Below are 14,214 nucleotides of genomic sequence, written 5' to 3'. Positions count from 1 at the left end.
CAAATGCTAAGTTATCGCTCGCTGCATGACGCACTTGCATTTATCAGACCCTTCGGGGTCATCGTCGCTGATTGTATCTGCTGTCTATCTTGTAGTGGAACCTTGCGTTATCAGATTGAATGCGTGCTGAAAATAGTGTTTCACATTCTGTAAGGTCCTGGAGCACATGCGATTATGCTGGAATCTTCGAGTAAACGTTCATGCATAACCGACGCGCTTCTTGAGTCGCCGATGAGTTTTCCGATGATCGACGCAGTGAATGTGTTCCTCAACGTAACTCGCATTTAGCGGAACGTTATTCATTAGTAAAAAAGAAACCTCTTATTCAGGTGGAACGTGTCTATGCTGTCTCGCGTTGCTTCAGTTGCACATTTACTATCTGTGCCAAACGAAACGCGAACTGCGGAGCCCGTGTCCGAATCATAACTGGAAGAAATGTAGGCGCCGTCGGCTAGTCTTGCTACACTGAGCGATGATGCTCGCCTTATACTGCGATATTTTCGCATCTGCTCTTCTTGATTTTGTTTCCTCGCTTTGAAGTTAAAAAGAAACAAAATAGAGGAGAAAATGTCGCAGTGAAGCGCCAGCATCATCGACCGGTGAGGTCGAACCAGACGTGTCCTCGGTATGCTGATGACTGGCAGACGGTGCACATTAAACTTTTGTGTTCTGCTTCGAAAACGCACTCCGCTGTTTGCGCCAAATTCGGTGCTGATAGCAGAACATTTCAGCATATTGTGACAAGGAAGAAAAGGCGGAAAGGAATGAAATGTAACTGTTGCTTGCAAACATACGTACACACCCAGAATCTTTCCCTGAAACTTTTGCTCACTAATTCAATTAAAGAAATTATAAATAATGAAATTAGAAGTGGACAAAAAAACGACTTGCCGCAGGTAGGGAAGGATCCCACATCTTCGCACTGCATGTGCGATGTTCTTTACCATATGAGAATTTTCACTCACGGGGACGCCGGCGCCGGACGCGTCGCAGCCGACAACGGATTTTCTGTCATGCACCGCGCCCTTAACGCTTTCGTGTTAAAATTTATCGTTCCTTAAACAACATACAATAGACGCAAAAGACCTGTGGCCTGGGGGAATGAGGATTGCAGGAAGACGCGAAAGATACACAACAAAGCACTGGGCTTACTTCGTCGTTACCCAAGCGTGGAAAATATTATCGAATCAGAAAAGTAAGTCATAGAATACCCGACACAGCGGCAGGCTGAAGAGCAAGCTGGGGAAAGTTTCGAACGCGAGGGTTTATCGCAATATATATTTTGATGATTCGGGCACGTCATCCGAATAGTAACTTTGGGTGCGGTGAATTTTTTCTTGTCAACCAATAATTTTTTCACCTAGGTTTGCCGAAACTGTGCTTACGATGCTTAGCAAGCATCAACGTTGTGGCAAACAACAGGTAGAAACACTGTTATCATTCATTTTGCGACGAAAATATTTCATATTTATTAAATATTGCAGTATTTGCTAGACAGTGTCACGCAGTGAAGAAAGTGTTGCGTAAATTTAGGTAAAAATTTATCTACAAAATTATGTAACTACGTGAACAATGTCCAGCTATGCTAGCACTTGATATTATTGTTTATTGACAGTTTTAATTAGAAATCATTGAATATACTAAGCACGGAAATTAATGCCCTTGCGTTAAGCATTTGGTGACCATATTCATCTACGAAGGCTGCACACTGTCACGTGTGTTGTTTCCAAATAATATGAAAAACCAAATATATAACCGGTATCTGTTAGTAGCAAGGAATAAATTACTTGAGGCAATGCTCAGAAAGACACGTAGGACAACAAAAGTGAACAAAGACACAACGCTTGACTTCTGTTGTCCTACGTGCCCTTTTGCGCTTAGCCTGAGGTTATGCCATAACAACTAGCCCACCTGTCGGTTTCCTTGAAAAAATCAATAACTTCACTGCGCTTGTATCACCTAATGAGCACCTCTGGGCTATGTATATGACGCGAGTGAATTGCATATGTAGATTACTGTCCTTCTGAGAGGCTGCATGTGCTCTTGCGCTCCAATCACCCTGTTGGCGAGACTTTTCGCTCTTGCTTATGGAATAAAAACAGACATAATTTACTTCATTAAATTAACATTGTCTGAACCGTTAGCGCGTTAATATCGCCTAGTGATGCTCAGTATAACGTATTTTCATCTGGCACAGCTACAGCAAATACAAATAGCACACTGAAGCTTCCATGATGTAGAAAAAGATCGAAATCGATAGATGTCTTAACTTTCCTCGATTTCTTCTCAATATTCATTCGCGCTTGCAGTGGCGGAAATATTTGTACCGGAACCAGTTTCATGAAGCAAAGGAAGTTTGTATACGTCCTGCGCTTCCACGAGCACTTACACGAGCAATAATTTCTTCCCAGCAAGATGTGCACCTTACTTTCAGAGGAGCATGAAAGTAGCGATATCTTCCGATAAATGTAAGTTTTTTCGTAGTAAGTGAAGTTTAGTTAGGCAATTTGGCGGATTGATAGCATGGGTGATGGGAGCGCCTCTGCTGGCGTTCGAAAATTTGTACATTAATGTCAAACTAGTGGCGGACCCAAACGTCTAGTTTTTTTCCATATATGCGGTATCATTTTATACGAAACCGCGAAGTGACAAATGTTTTATTAGTTTTCGTTCTTTCTTCGTATTGAGAGTGCAAACGCGGTGATTCAACAACGCCCACTCGACAATAGACGCCAGTTATACGACATCGAAACATCAGGCATGGCTGAAGAAAGCAGCAACGAATACACGCCTCTTGATTTAAGCATGAAGGGCAAAGCATCACCAAGTACAAGCCGTGACGGTACCCAGGACGCTTCATCTACTTTGAACGCCTACAAAACGTGAGCTTTACCACTTGTCAATTTTTTTCGTTGGATACTGTTACCCTTAGACACGACCCATATATTAGGCTTTAACATATGTACACTTGTTCCTGCCTAAAACGGGTCTATTTTACAGCCAGCTTGAAATTTCAAATCGGAGGCTTTCTTAGATCGACGCGTCGATGCTAGGGTGTTGCGAAAATATTGCCATGTTCAGCGACAAGTCGGCTGTTTAGCGCTCAGGATAATATTTTTCAGAACATGAAGCGAACGTATACTTACAGAAGAAAATATTTATCATTGATGTATAAGTATTGTACTGCACACACGCGATGGAGTGCTATGGGGAACCAGCGCTGGCCAGGAGGCGCTACGACATTTTTCATGCGTTAATAAAATATGCTGAAACCGTCCGATAGGGAGGCTACGAAGATGGCACGACATATTTAGCGATAAGAAACGTGCGCCTGTATCAATGTTTGTCTAGCCCGATGCGGCCAGCCAAGTTCTGTCCATGGCCATGCGCGCTGCGTAGAGCGCATGCGCTGCTACGTCCTAGCACGTCGGTTCCCTGCCGTTTGAGGAGCCGTGAAAAGTGTGACTCAAGACAATCGGTGAATTTACTGACACGAAATCACTGCGTGTGCTACTAGAAACTGTGTCTACCGCTCGCTAGGCTGTGTGTTACGGCGCTGCTGTCGGCACGCGAAGCTTCAGCGCTGGTTGCCCATAGCTTGAAGTCCCGAGTACAATTCCGGATGGCACCGCCCTATTTCGATGAAAGAGCAATGTGAAAAGGCTTGATTACTTGCATTTAGGGGCTCGTTACAGAAGCCCCAATGGTCAAAATTTATGCGCAGTTCCCCTAAATTTGGTATGCGTTTTATCAGGTCATGGCTCTTGCAAGAAAAACATCGGAATTAGTTTTAACCGCACTGTACAATTGGTAGGCCGAACGATATGTGTTTTGTAGACAACTCGTCAAAGTTCGCAGCAATACTGTCATTTGCCAATGTAACAAAAAAAATGTGACCAAGTGGGTACTGTCCACTTAAAGCTTTGCTTTAATAAAAAGTAGGCCTCGTGCATGAAAAGCCAAAACTTGGTTTAAATGTATTGCGCTTCCGTTTGCATGTGTTGTTTAACGGCAACAAATGCGCATTATAGGAAAATACTTTTGCCGCTTGGAATTGTGTGGTTAAAGAAGGTATTTGTTTCTGCTTTAAATGTTCCTTGACAACCTAAATTTATATTACTTAGTTCTAAACGGTTTTTTTTTTCAAGTAGCAAACTGGGGTGAGGTAATACCACAGCGATAAACAAGTGGCAAGTCATGGTATTCTACAGTACCCTTCACCATTTGGTAACGAATCAGTTGCACGTCGCATTTCAGCTATTGTCTCACTAAGCATTGCATCAGTTATAGGATATTTTTCACGCGTTCTCACCACAATCATTATCCTTCGAAGAGTTCTTATATAGGCTCCAGAGAGTGAAATAGAAGAAACTTAGCATCACTTGAGAACAAACATTTAAGAACTGCATTCTAGTTCATCGTTATTTTATGCGAACTCGTCATTTTGTTCGGAAATATTCAAATTAATACTTGGCTAAGAGGCAGAAATCGGCTTGTATTCCTCAGAGCGAGGCAATGAAGCCCTTAATTTCAAGTATTATCTGAAATTCGATATATTCCTCATGGCTGCCGGATCAATAAGAAATGATTGTAATTGGCGTGAAAACGCCACGTTCACCAAGGCGTTGCCGAATCGCATTAGGGAGGCAGAAATACTAATTATTCTAACATCAGCGCAGGTTTGCATCATAATTGCAGGAACCATCTGGACAGTGTCATTGTTATACTTCAACCCGTATTATCTATGCAAAAACATGTTCCAAAAAAGATTTTATTCAAAATTATCTTTAGGATTCCGTGATTGTAGCAGGCGGAGCAAGAATTTCATATAGCAAACTACATAGGACCATGTTGTACGTACTTTAACAGTCAAACTGACAGGATTCGTGCAAGTCAATGCGCCGTTTCGTCTGCGGTGGATGAGTCCTCTGCACCATGTATTGCCCCGAGTGTGCCATTCGTCCTATGTATGCCAGAATAGTCGGTATTTAAGGAGAACGAACCATTGCGAGCAGCGTGTTTACAAACCACGACTTTGCTTACATAATTTCACTTTTTCTTGTCACATGCTAGTAACTGTCTGACCAATACTTTATTATTTGTAGGATTTGTGCCGACGCCTTGCGTTACCAGGGCTACACGCAGCACATGCCGATGACCGACAAGGCTTGCAACGTGGCCGGTACGTAGGCGATTATCACTTGCCTTTACCACAAACATGGCTGATAACCCCTTCGGTTTCCGTGGCAGCGGCACATTTATTGCGTATGAAGATGCACTTTACCAGCGCGGCTAAGGCGATTTCCGCATGAGCCAGATTACAACGGCCTTACTAAGAAATTTGTGCGTATCTGAATGTATGCAAATTGATACATGATCTATTGAGACGAAGTTTTTTAATGAATTTGTTCTTGTATCGGTGGTCAGGTAAAGCATCCTCCTAGATGATAAGGGCAGAAGCCGAGACTGTACATTCCATGCAGTGGTTAATTCACTCGTAAATGGAATCATCGCTCCACCATTGGTCTACAATTTTATTTGCACAGCAGAATCTCAGTGGGTTTGAGCTGCTACCATTACCTGATACCATGCTGCCTTAACGGTGCTGTTACGATTTAGGCAGTGTGTGAAAATTGCTCACCAATAGCATTTTACGAGCAGCAGACATGTTCCTCTGCTGCCGATTGCAGAAGTTGCAGAGCACAATTTAGGGCACCCCAAGACCATTTATATTGGAGCTCTTGGTTTTTTTCATACCAAGCACGCCAAGCCACAGTGGCAGCATAAACAACCTTCAAAAATTAATGAAAATGTAACGCAAGGACCACACAAAATTGTTACGTAGTTTGCCCTCTGTTGGCATAAATATTTACCAAATAACCCAAATATACGCTTCTGAAACATCAACATTATTCATATTGACAGAGTAGCAATTACAGCACGCAACGATTACCAGTGAGTCTGCCACTACTTCAACATGATAAAGCTTTGTTAATACGAAAAATTACGCCATACTAAGACATGGGACTTCCCAACTGAACGTTCTTTTCTGTAAGGTGATTCGCTTTCCTTCGATACGTTAAGGATTATGTGTTCTGCCAGTATCTGCGCAACCTCTTTCGCAGGGCTGCTGAACGTTGTGACATTAACGACGTGACTTATAATGTTGAGAATGCCAGAGAATAAAAAATGAGTTTCTTAAGATACGCCTTTGCTATCACTCTGTAGTTCATTCGAAGTCAAAGCTGAAACTCAAATCTTTAGTTCCTCTAGTTGGGAACCCGTGTCGAATATTTTCCGTTGCCTACGAATTCATAGTCACTAACGCATGTGGGTGTAGTAATGCCGTAAGCATTCTTCGCCAATCCCCCCCCCCTTTATATTGTAAATAATGGTGCCTCCAAAAATACGGCGTCTCCCTGCAGTTTTAATGCTAATTGCAGTACCATCGATGATCATCCTGAGCAGGGTTCTGCCGTATTTTCCGCGTTTTACGTCTCTCGCATTTTCCTTTCAGTTCCACGCGATTACTGCACCGTTATATGAAAGATGTTCACCAAGCCACAATAACTGCAGCGCTATCCATACAATCCACACTTTTCACGTGCTTTGAGGCTTTCCGTTGCATAGTTTAGTGACACTGCCCCATGAATTAATACTTCCGCATTTCTTTCCAAGCTAACGTACTCTCTGCAATACGACTCTTACATATGCGCATTGAGCAATCTTTTTGAAAGTTGTCCTATAGTCTATTGATGGGCTACACAGGAACATTGGCGAGGACAGCCTTTTTTGTGCTCGTAATGAGCTGGTAAACCTGCAGTGCTTACAGCCGGTGCTTATGATCTTGAGCTACACGAGTCGCCAAATGCAGTTCGGATAACCACATTCCGAAAGGCGAGTACATAATTTGATGAAGCACCTGTGTCATAGGAGGTCAATAAATTGAGAGTATATGTCAAACATTCTAAATCCATCGCTAGAAATGAGTGCTCTCACTTGTTCACTGTTGTTAACTGCGTCGGGCTAAAGCGGCTGCTCGTAATAGATGAACAATAAGCAAGAACTTCGTCAGGCATCTAGTGTGCTTATTACTGGATAACGCAGCAAATATATTCGGTATAGGGTTCCACGCACAAGAAACCGACACGTCGTTCTTCACTTCGAGCACTGTCGTGCTCTGCCCGAGGTTTCAGATAAAACATAAGATTCAGAAGAATGCAACACTGCACAATCTTCATCGTGGTCGGCTTTCTCATCGCCACGAAATTCTTGTATGCATTCAAATTCAAGACATAGGCGCAGAAAAAAAAATCACCCCGTACGGAAGCACAGCAATAAAGTTTCCATACCACCAAAAGCTTCTTGCCTTGCACCATAAGCATGAAATATCCATTTCCCATGAATTACCCTTGCACTACGTCGAATGAACACCTTTACTAAACGTTTATGCCTTACAGGTATCACACACAATGGCAGCTCAAGTTGCCAGCACATGGGGTCCATCAGGAGCGCCGATAAGGCAGTGCCCAGCACAATTCGCGCCGGCATGAATGAAGCATCAGCCAATTTTGAAGACGCCGCCACGTAAGTTCACATTTGGAAAAGTTCTATTAAAAAGCAACTCAGAGAGGCGAGGGATGGTTATCAGGTATAACAATGCTGCGTCTACTCAGTAATTTCTCCTTGGGAGGGCTAGCTCTGATGGCTGAAACAAGTATTGCATCGGCAGTTTAGAGCTTTCCGCCGGCGCTGCCTGCCTTGCCAAACTGAATGGTTCCAACAACGCGACCGGACACAACACGGCAGTGTGCACACCCCGTGCCGCAACCACGAAGCTGCACAAGCTTGCCCGATTTTCCAACCTGTTAACACGCCGCAATGTGCGGTACACTTGCAGGTTTGTAGCCTGCTTACTCAATCCCCATTATGGAATATGTAAAGATTGTGAAGGAGAGACGCTCATCGCAGCCGAGGCTCATCAAACAAAATAGGGTTTTCCTGCTTTCCTGTAAAATTCCTGTAAGAATTACGCTGGCACTGACGCACTTGCGTGAGGGATAAATGTTGCGATGACTTAAATGACAAATATCGCGCTGCTGTTAAGACAGTATGGTGTCGGCGTAGACAAAAACCTTAGCTCAGGATCTACTACATTGGAAAAGAGAAATGAACGTGCTCGGCAACACACTGTACGAGTATTGAAGCTTGCGGCATTTAAAGATATATGATAATATTGCTTCGGCGGAAAAAGAGGACAAAATTGTAGATGGTGAAGACGAAGAAGTGGCAACAGCCTCTCGGGATTCTCGGCTGCTCTTTATATACGCATCATGTAAATACGTAGTGTAAATGGTTTTATACCAGGGACAATATAGTAACTCAAACTGTTGTTCTTTAGATTCGCAAATACTTAAGAAAACTTCGAGAAACTCAAGTAACAAAGTTACGTCTTTATAACTCGGCAACGAAAACACTGCCACATTTCAGTTAACTGCACCAAATAACACATTTAAAGTGCTCAGAATTTATGTGTTACACAGCGCTCTAAAATGTTTTGTTTTATGGGTAGCTCATTCGGCACTATTCGGGCACATTCTATCGATTTCGAGGAAATTGCAAATGAATATTAAGAAAGTTGTCTGCTTAGCATGCTCCAAGAGATGCAGCTAATCGAACTGAGATGTGTATTTTTTTCATGTGGATAACTTTGTAAATTCCAAGCTTCTGTTCCTTTTAAATTTAGTGATTTCATAATTTTCCTCACTTGCAAGCATGAATAGAAGTTATGATGGATAATTTTCAGGGATTTAACTGGCTCTATCAAATGAAATATGATAGTTTGATAGTTCTAATTTCTTCATTACATAATCGGGTCTTGAAGCCGGCTAAGCTTGCATGATTAGAAACGACGTATAAACACCACACACCGCTATACTAGAACTAAACCATAACCTTGCATAAATCATGTATACAACCGCTACAAGAATCATCATCATCATCAGCCTGTTTACGCCCACTGCAGGGCAAAGGCCTCTCCCATACTTCTCCAACAACCCCGGTCATGTACTAATTGTGGCCATGCCGTGCCTGCAAACTTCTTAATCTCATCCGCCCACCTAACTTTCTGCCGCCCCCTGCTACGCTTCCCTTCCCTTGGGATCCAGTCTGTTACCCTTAATGACCATCGGTTATCTTCCCTCCTCATTACATGTCCAGCCCATGCCCATTTCTTTTTCTTGATTTCAACTAAGATGTCATTAACTCGCGTTTGTTCCCTCACCCAATCTGCTCTTTTCTTATCCCTTAACGTTACACCTATCATTCTTCTTTCCATAGCTCGTTGCGTCGTCCTCAATTTGAGTAGAACCCTTTTCGTAAGCCTCCAGGTTTCTGCCCCGTAGGTGAGTACTGGTAAGACACAGCTATTATATACTTTTCTCTTGAGGGATAATGGCAACCTGCTGTTCATGATCTGAGAATGCCTGCCAAATGCACCCCAGCCCATTCTTATTCTTCTGATTATTTCCGTCTCATGATCCGGATCCGCCGTCACTACCTGCCCTAAGTAGATGTATTCCCTTACGACTTCCAGTGCCTCGCTGCCTATTGTAAATTGCTGTTCTCTTCCGAGACTGTTAAGCATTACTTTAGTTTTCTGTAGATTAATTTTTAGACCCACTCTTCTGCTTTGCCTCTCCAGGTCATTGAGCATGCATTGCAATTGGTCCCCTGAGTTACTAAGCAAGGCAATATCATCAGCGAATCGCAAGTTACTAAGGTAATCTCCATTAACTTTTATCCCCAATTCTTCCCAATCCAGGTCTCTGAATACCTCCTGTAAACACACTGTGAATAGCATTGGAGATATCGTATCTCCCTGCCTGACGCCTTTCTTTATTGGGATTTTGTTGCTTGCTTTATGGAGGACTACGGTGGCTGTGGAGCCACTATCGATATCTTTCAGTATTTTTACATACGGCTCGTCTACACCCTGATTCCGTAATGCCAAGAATGCCGTAATGCTACAAGAATAAATAAAGGTATACAAGTAAAAAGCACACTACCGCAAGAATAGCGACCAATGATGATCTAGTGCTTAGCGTAGACATTTCAAACGAGCAACAGGCTGTACAAATGACATACACCATAGGCGCTGTCTCTGCTCTACTGCCTATTGTATTTTTCTTCACTAAACGGTTGAAAAGATGTCGTACAATCAATGCCTTAACTAAACGCTTGCAGCGTTCAATTCCTTACCGAGAAAAACAAAAGAGAATACTAACTTCTTCTGTAGCATATGTCATTCATTTCACATGAAAACATTAAAGAATTTGACGTATCTATGCTTGCTACGTATGGGGGAAATGAATGTGTGTATTTCTCACGATACCTTCGGCAGGAACGGTGTGCAGTTCGAATGCGAGTCAAATATTGAATGACTTCATACAAACACTGCAGCAAACCTAGAGCCCGGAAGTTTTTCATTGTCTCCGATATGAAGGACTTGAGTTAATACGTAAGATATCCGACGAAGTTATTCCACCTACACTTGTTAGAAATAAAACGAATAGTTTGCCTTTGCGCCATTTCCATTTCGTAAAGCGAGAGCCTCAAGTGACTATTTGCAATGGCTTATACCCGCAAAAAGCAGCTCTAGTGCAGTGAGAGAAAAAAAATAATCATGTTTAGATCGGCTAAGTTCCTTATCTAACAACCACTACCACGCATCTCTTCTTCGTACGTGTAGCAAGAAATACCAAAACCACGCTTTACTTATTACTTTGTGTAGCCTGTGTGAGACAGGTACGGGTCTTTCCAATTTTAAAGTTTAGCCGCACAGACCATCAAAGGCAGCAGTGTTCAATTTACGCCAAACTAGATCCCCAATCGAGCGCCAAGATTAAATGCAGCAAGTAAGCGCTAAGGTTCAGAAAGTCGCCTTACCATTAACGCACGATTGTTTGTCAACCTCAGAATTGTCAAGATGCGTTTTCTTCTTTCGTAACAAGAGTCGGCCGTTTTGAACGCCTTCGTCTGCGTCCTTGCAGGAATGCCCCTGGAACCGGAGGAAGGGAACAGCGAAAGTTGTGCGGTCTGTGGCAATGCTTGCAGTAGACCGGACGCCTTACACGGGCACGCCAAGGAACCCACGGATGACGCAGCCCACATTCGCAAAGCATGTGATCAATCGTCGGTGAAGAAGCCTAACTTTGTACAACATTGCCACAACCGTACTGACAAAAAACACAAATGCGAGACTTGTGGTAAACAGTTCCGCCGGGCAGATTACCTAGTTAAACATAACCGCACGCACACAGACGAACGACCCTACAAATGCAAAATCTGTGATAAATCGTTCCGGCAGGCTAATCATCCAGATCAACATAAGCACACGCATACAGACGAGAGACCCTACAAGTGCCAAATATGTAATAAATCGTTCAGGGCGTGTACTCATCTAGATAACCATAAGCGCACGCACACAAACGAGAAACCCTACATTTGCAAAACTTGCGGTAAATCATACACGCGGGAGGCAACTCTCCGTAAACATGAGCCCGCTCACGCAGAGGAGAAACGTCATGCATGTGAAAAGGGCTCAATCATTCAAAAAGAAATATAATCTCAAGAGGCATGTATACTCGCAATGTGGAAACAGCTCTAAAGTTTGCGAAATCTCTGATCGCTCCTTTCAGACGATTTTGAACGCTTCATCGTCGCCACCAAACAAAGCACGTGGATTAAACACCGCATGAGTGTACGCAGTGTGGATGTCGTTTAGCAGACAAAGGAACACGTGATAGGTATGTGTGCCAGAAGGAATGCAAGATGTGAATGATGCCGTCTCGTTTTTCGAAATTGCGCGAGCAGAACTCGTCGCCCGAAGTATTTAGGGTGCTTCAATATCGAAAAATACTGCAGACCCTGGCCTGCGGTCAGTGTTTCATGAACTATGTTGTTAGTGAACGTTGCTTTATCAAGTTGACTTCAAAAGAAACCCTAACGGGCTGCAAGATTGTGTTTTGTGTAATTAGAGTGCTGAAATGTGCACAAAAAATCCTTGACCCCCATTGAATTAGAGAAACTTCTTGTGCAGTTCTTTTTACAGTGTACCAGCAAACAAGCTTTAAGGAACCATATTCCTGGTGATGTTGCATCTTAAGCAGAATGGAAAATCTCTCATAAGGAAACATTTGAGGAACGATGTACTGTATTCTAGTCAACTAGAAAGTAATTTCTGCCATTATATGAGGTCGAAATGCCAAGTTGCCTTCGAGAGACAGCACTTGCAGGTTCTTTTACAACAATGCATAACTACACTGTACACATTTGAAAATTGTTTGCTTGAAATGTTGTTCAATGCATTCACTGTTCTTTGGCGCGTGTATTCATACCGCAGATGTCTGTTCTATACCATCAAATAAGCTGATGACGGTAGGGAGATTGTATTAGTGAGATAATTTGGAGCTTCATTATATAACATGGTCTCCCAATAGGAAAATTTTTAGTTATGTTTTCTTGTGGCGGAACTTGTGAAGTTTTATGGATAATTTTTTATCCACTTGGAAGTCGTATGTTTTCTGTCGGACAGCTAAGTAGCTCCAGCTGTGAAACCTTTTTATCCTGATGTGACAAAAGTTTCTGTGCAAAAATGACAATAAGTGTTTCACATGACAAGTAAGTTTTTATGTACGTTTACACGCTTACTTGTAGATATTTTTCCTGTGAATACGTTTCACCGGCTAACAAATGTTAGGTTACCACTCAGCGCATGACGCGCCTGCATGTATCAGAACCTTCTAGATCTTTCTCACCAATTATATATTTTTTCTATGCTGTAGTCAAACCTTTCGTAATCAAACTGCATGGTCAATAAGAATAGAAATGTGCATTCTTGAAGGCTATGAATATCCGACAAACGTTAACCGTAAAAGCTTATTCGACGACTGACGTCTACGCTCGCAACAACCTTCATTCCCGAGTGGAACTCGTTTTATGCCTTCCCGTACCCCAATGAAAGAGTTCGGCGAGTGACTTAAGGTTCTTTATAGCGTATTCTTCGCCGTCACGACAACCTGGTATCTCGTAGAGGTGCTTGTTGGGACCGGATACACCCAGCAAGCCATGAAAACAACGTAAACATTGTCATCGGCTAGCGAGCTTGCCACAACCTGCGACTATCGCCCCAGTACGCTCGTCTGGCCTAGAATACTAGGAAGATCATGGCCCCCATCAGCAGTCCCAATGACAGTTCTTGCGTCGCCAGCAACGATCGCGCTGCAACAGCCAATGGAGCCACCGTTCTTCCACAGATCATCGTTTAAGATCCGGAAACCTTGCCGGAAAACGAAGAATAAATCGCCACATATAACAAATGAAAGTGCGGCTAGCTGCGTCATGATTATTTCTCATTAAAGGACACCGCTAGGACGTGGTTTAAAAAACGAGACTACGGCATAATAGCGTGGCAGGTGTTTTGCAGGGGCTTCCTACAAACATTCACGAGCGCCGGGCGCAAGAAGCCGGTCAAAACTATGATATAAACTTGTATGCAGCTACCGAATGAGCACATCGCGATCATCACGGAAGATATGAACCGTTTGGTATTCACGCCGACCCTAACATGTCGGAGAAGAACGCGCGTTTCCTCATTCGCGGTTTGAGGCAAGAGATTTACACCGGACTAATTCATAAGCCGGCCAAGACCATCGCGAAATTTCTAACAGAAGCCACATCGACAAGACGCTGGAAATGCGCACTCGGCAACATAGCCGCTTAGTGCTATCACTTAAGTGAAGAATACGGGCACTAGGCTCCGACAAGCTCCCAAAGCCCCTCGGAGCCGTTGTACGCGAATAAGTGCGCAGGATGTTCCGTTCGACGCTGCCTCAAGTAGCTTCCATTGCGGACATCATCTGAGGGCCTATCCAGCAGTCATGAGTCCCATGAGAGCTGGTTTTCACAGCTCAAGCAGGAAGTGATGACGTACGTCGCTGTGATCCGCCGTCGACGTCAACCTTCGCGCCCGCGCCAGAGTGCTGGAATTCTTTAATTCCGTCGCAATTTGCCCCCGCCAACCCAGCCGCCCATCAGCTCACTCAACTCCCCGAGGAAGACACACGTATGGTGTGCACGCGACCACCGCTCGCTCTGCTGTCCCAGCGGAACTGCAGGCCACGTCTACTGTCGATAACCATACCGTGGGATGGG

At 43.5% G+C, this 14,214-nt stretch overlaps 2 protein-coding genes across 2 annotated transcripts in view; one reads left to right on the top strand and one right to left on the bottom strand.

Annotated features, from left to right (window-relative positions):
* The window catches only part of LOC139051622 (uncharacterized), a 290,263-nt gene that overhangs the window by 79,541 nt on the left and 196,508 nt on the right, over positions 1 to 14,214 (bottom strand). The window lies entirely within an intron of this gene.
* On the top strand, positions 2,587 to 12,756 carry LOC139051624 (uncharacterized). Its single transcript, XM_070528568.1, has 4 exons — positions 2,587 to 2,882; positions 5,106 to 5,182; positions 7,461 to 7,587; positions 11,052 to 12,756. The coding sequence occupies exons 1-4, from the start codon at positions 2,761 to 2,763 to the stop codon at positions 11,116 to 11,118; spliced, it is 393 nt and encodes a 130-aa protein (XP_070384669.1). The 5' UTR covers positions 2,587 to 2,760; the 3' UTR covers positions 11,119 to 12,756.

This window comes from Dermacentor albipictus, unplaced genomic scaffold (assembly GCF_038994185.2).
Source record: "Dermacentor albipictus isolate Rhodes 1998 colony unplaced genomic scaffold, USDA_Dalb.pri_finalv2 scaffold_13, whole genome shotgun sequence".
Classification (NCBI taxonomy): Eukaryota; Metazoa; Arthropoda; class Arachnida; order Ixodida; family Ixodidae; genus Dermacentor; species Dermacentor albipictus.
Note: the sequence above shows the minus strand (reverse complement) of the source record. Positions and strands in the feature narration are given on the sequence as shown.

Coding starts and splice junctions, on each gene's coding strand:
- LOC139051624 (XM_070528568.1), top strand. CDS start 2,761: ATGGCTGAAGAAAGCAGCAACGAATACACGCCTCTTGATTTAAGCATG. Junction 2,883..5,105: donor ACTTTGAACGCCTACAAAAC/GTGAGCTTTACC, acceptor TATTATTTGTAG/GATTTGTGCCGACGCCTTGC. Junction 7,588..11,051: donor AATTTTGAAGACGCCGCCAC/GTAAGTTCACAT, acceptor GCGTCCTTGCAG/GAATGCCCCTGGAACCGGAG.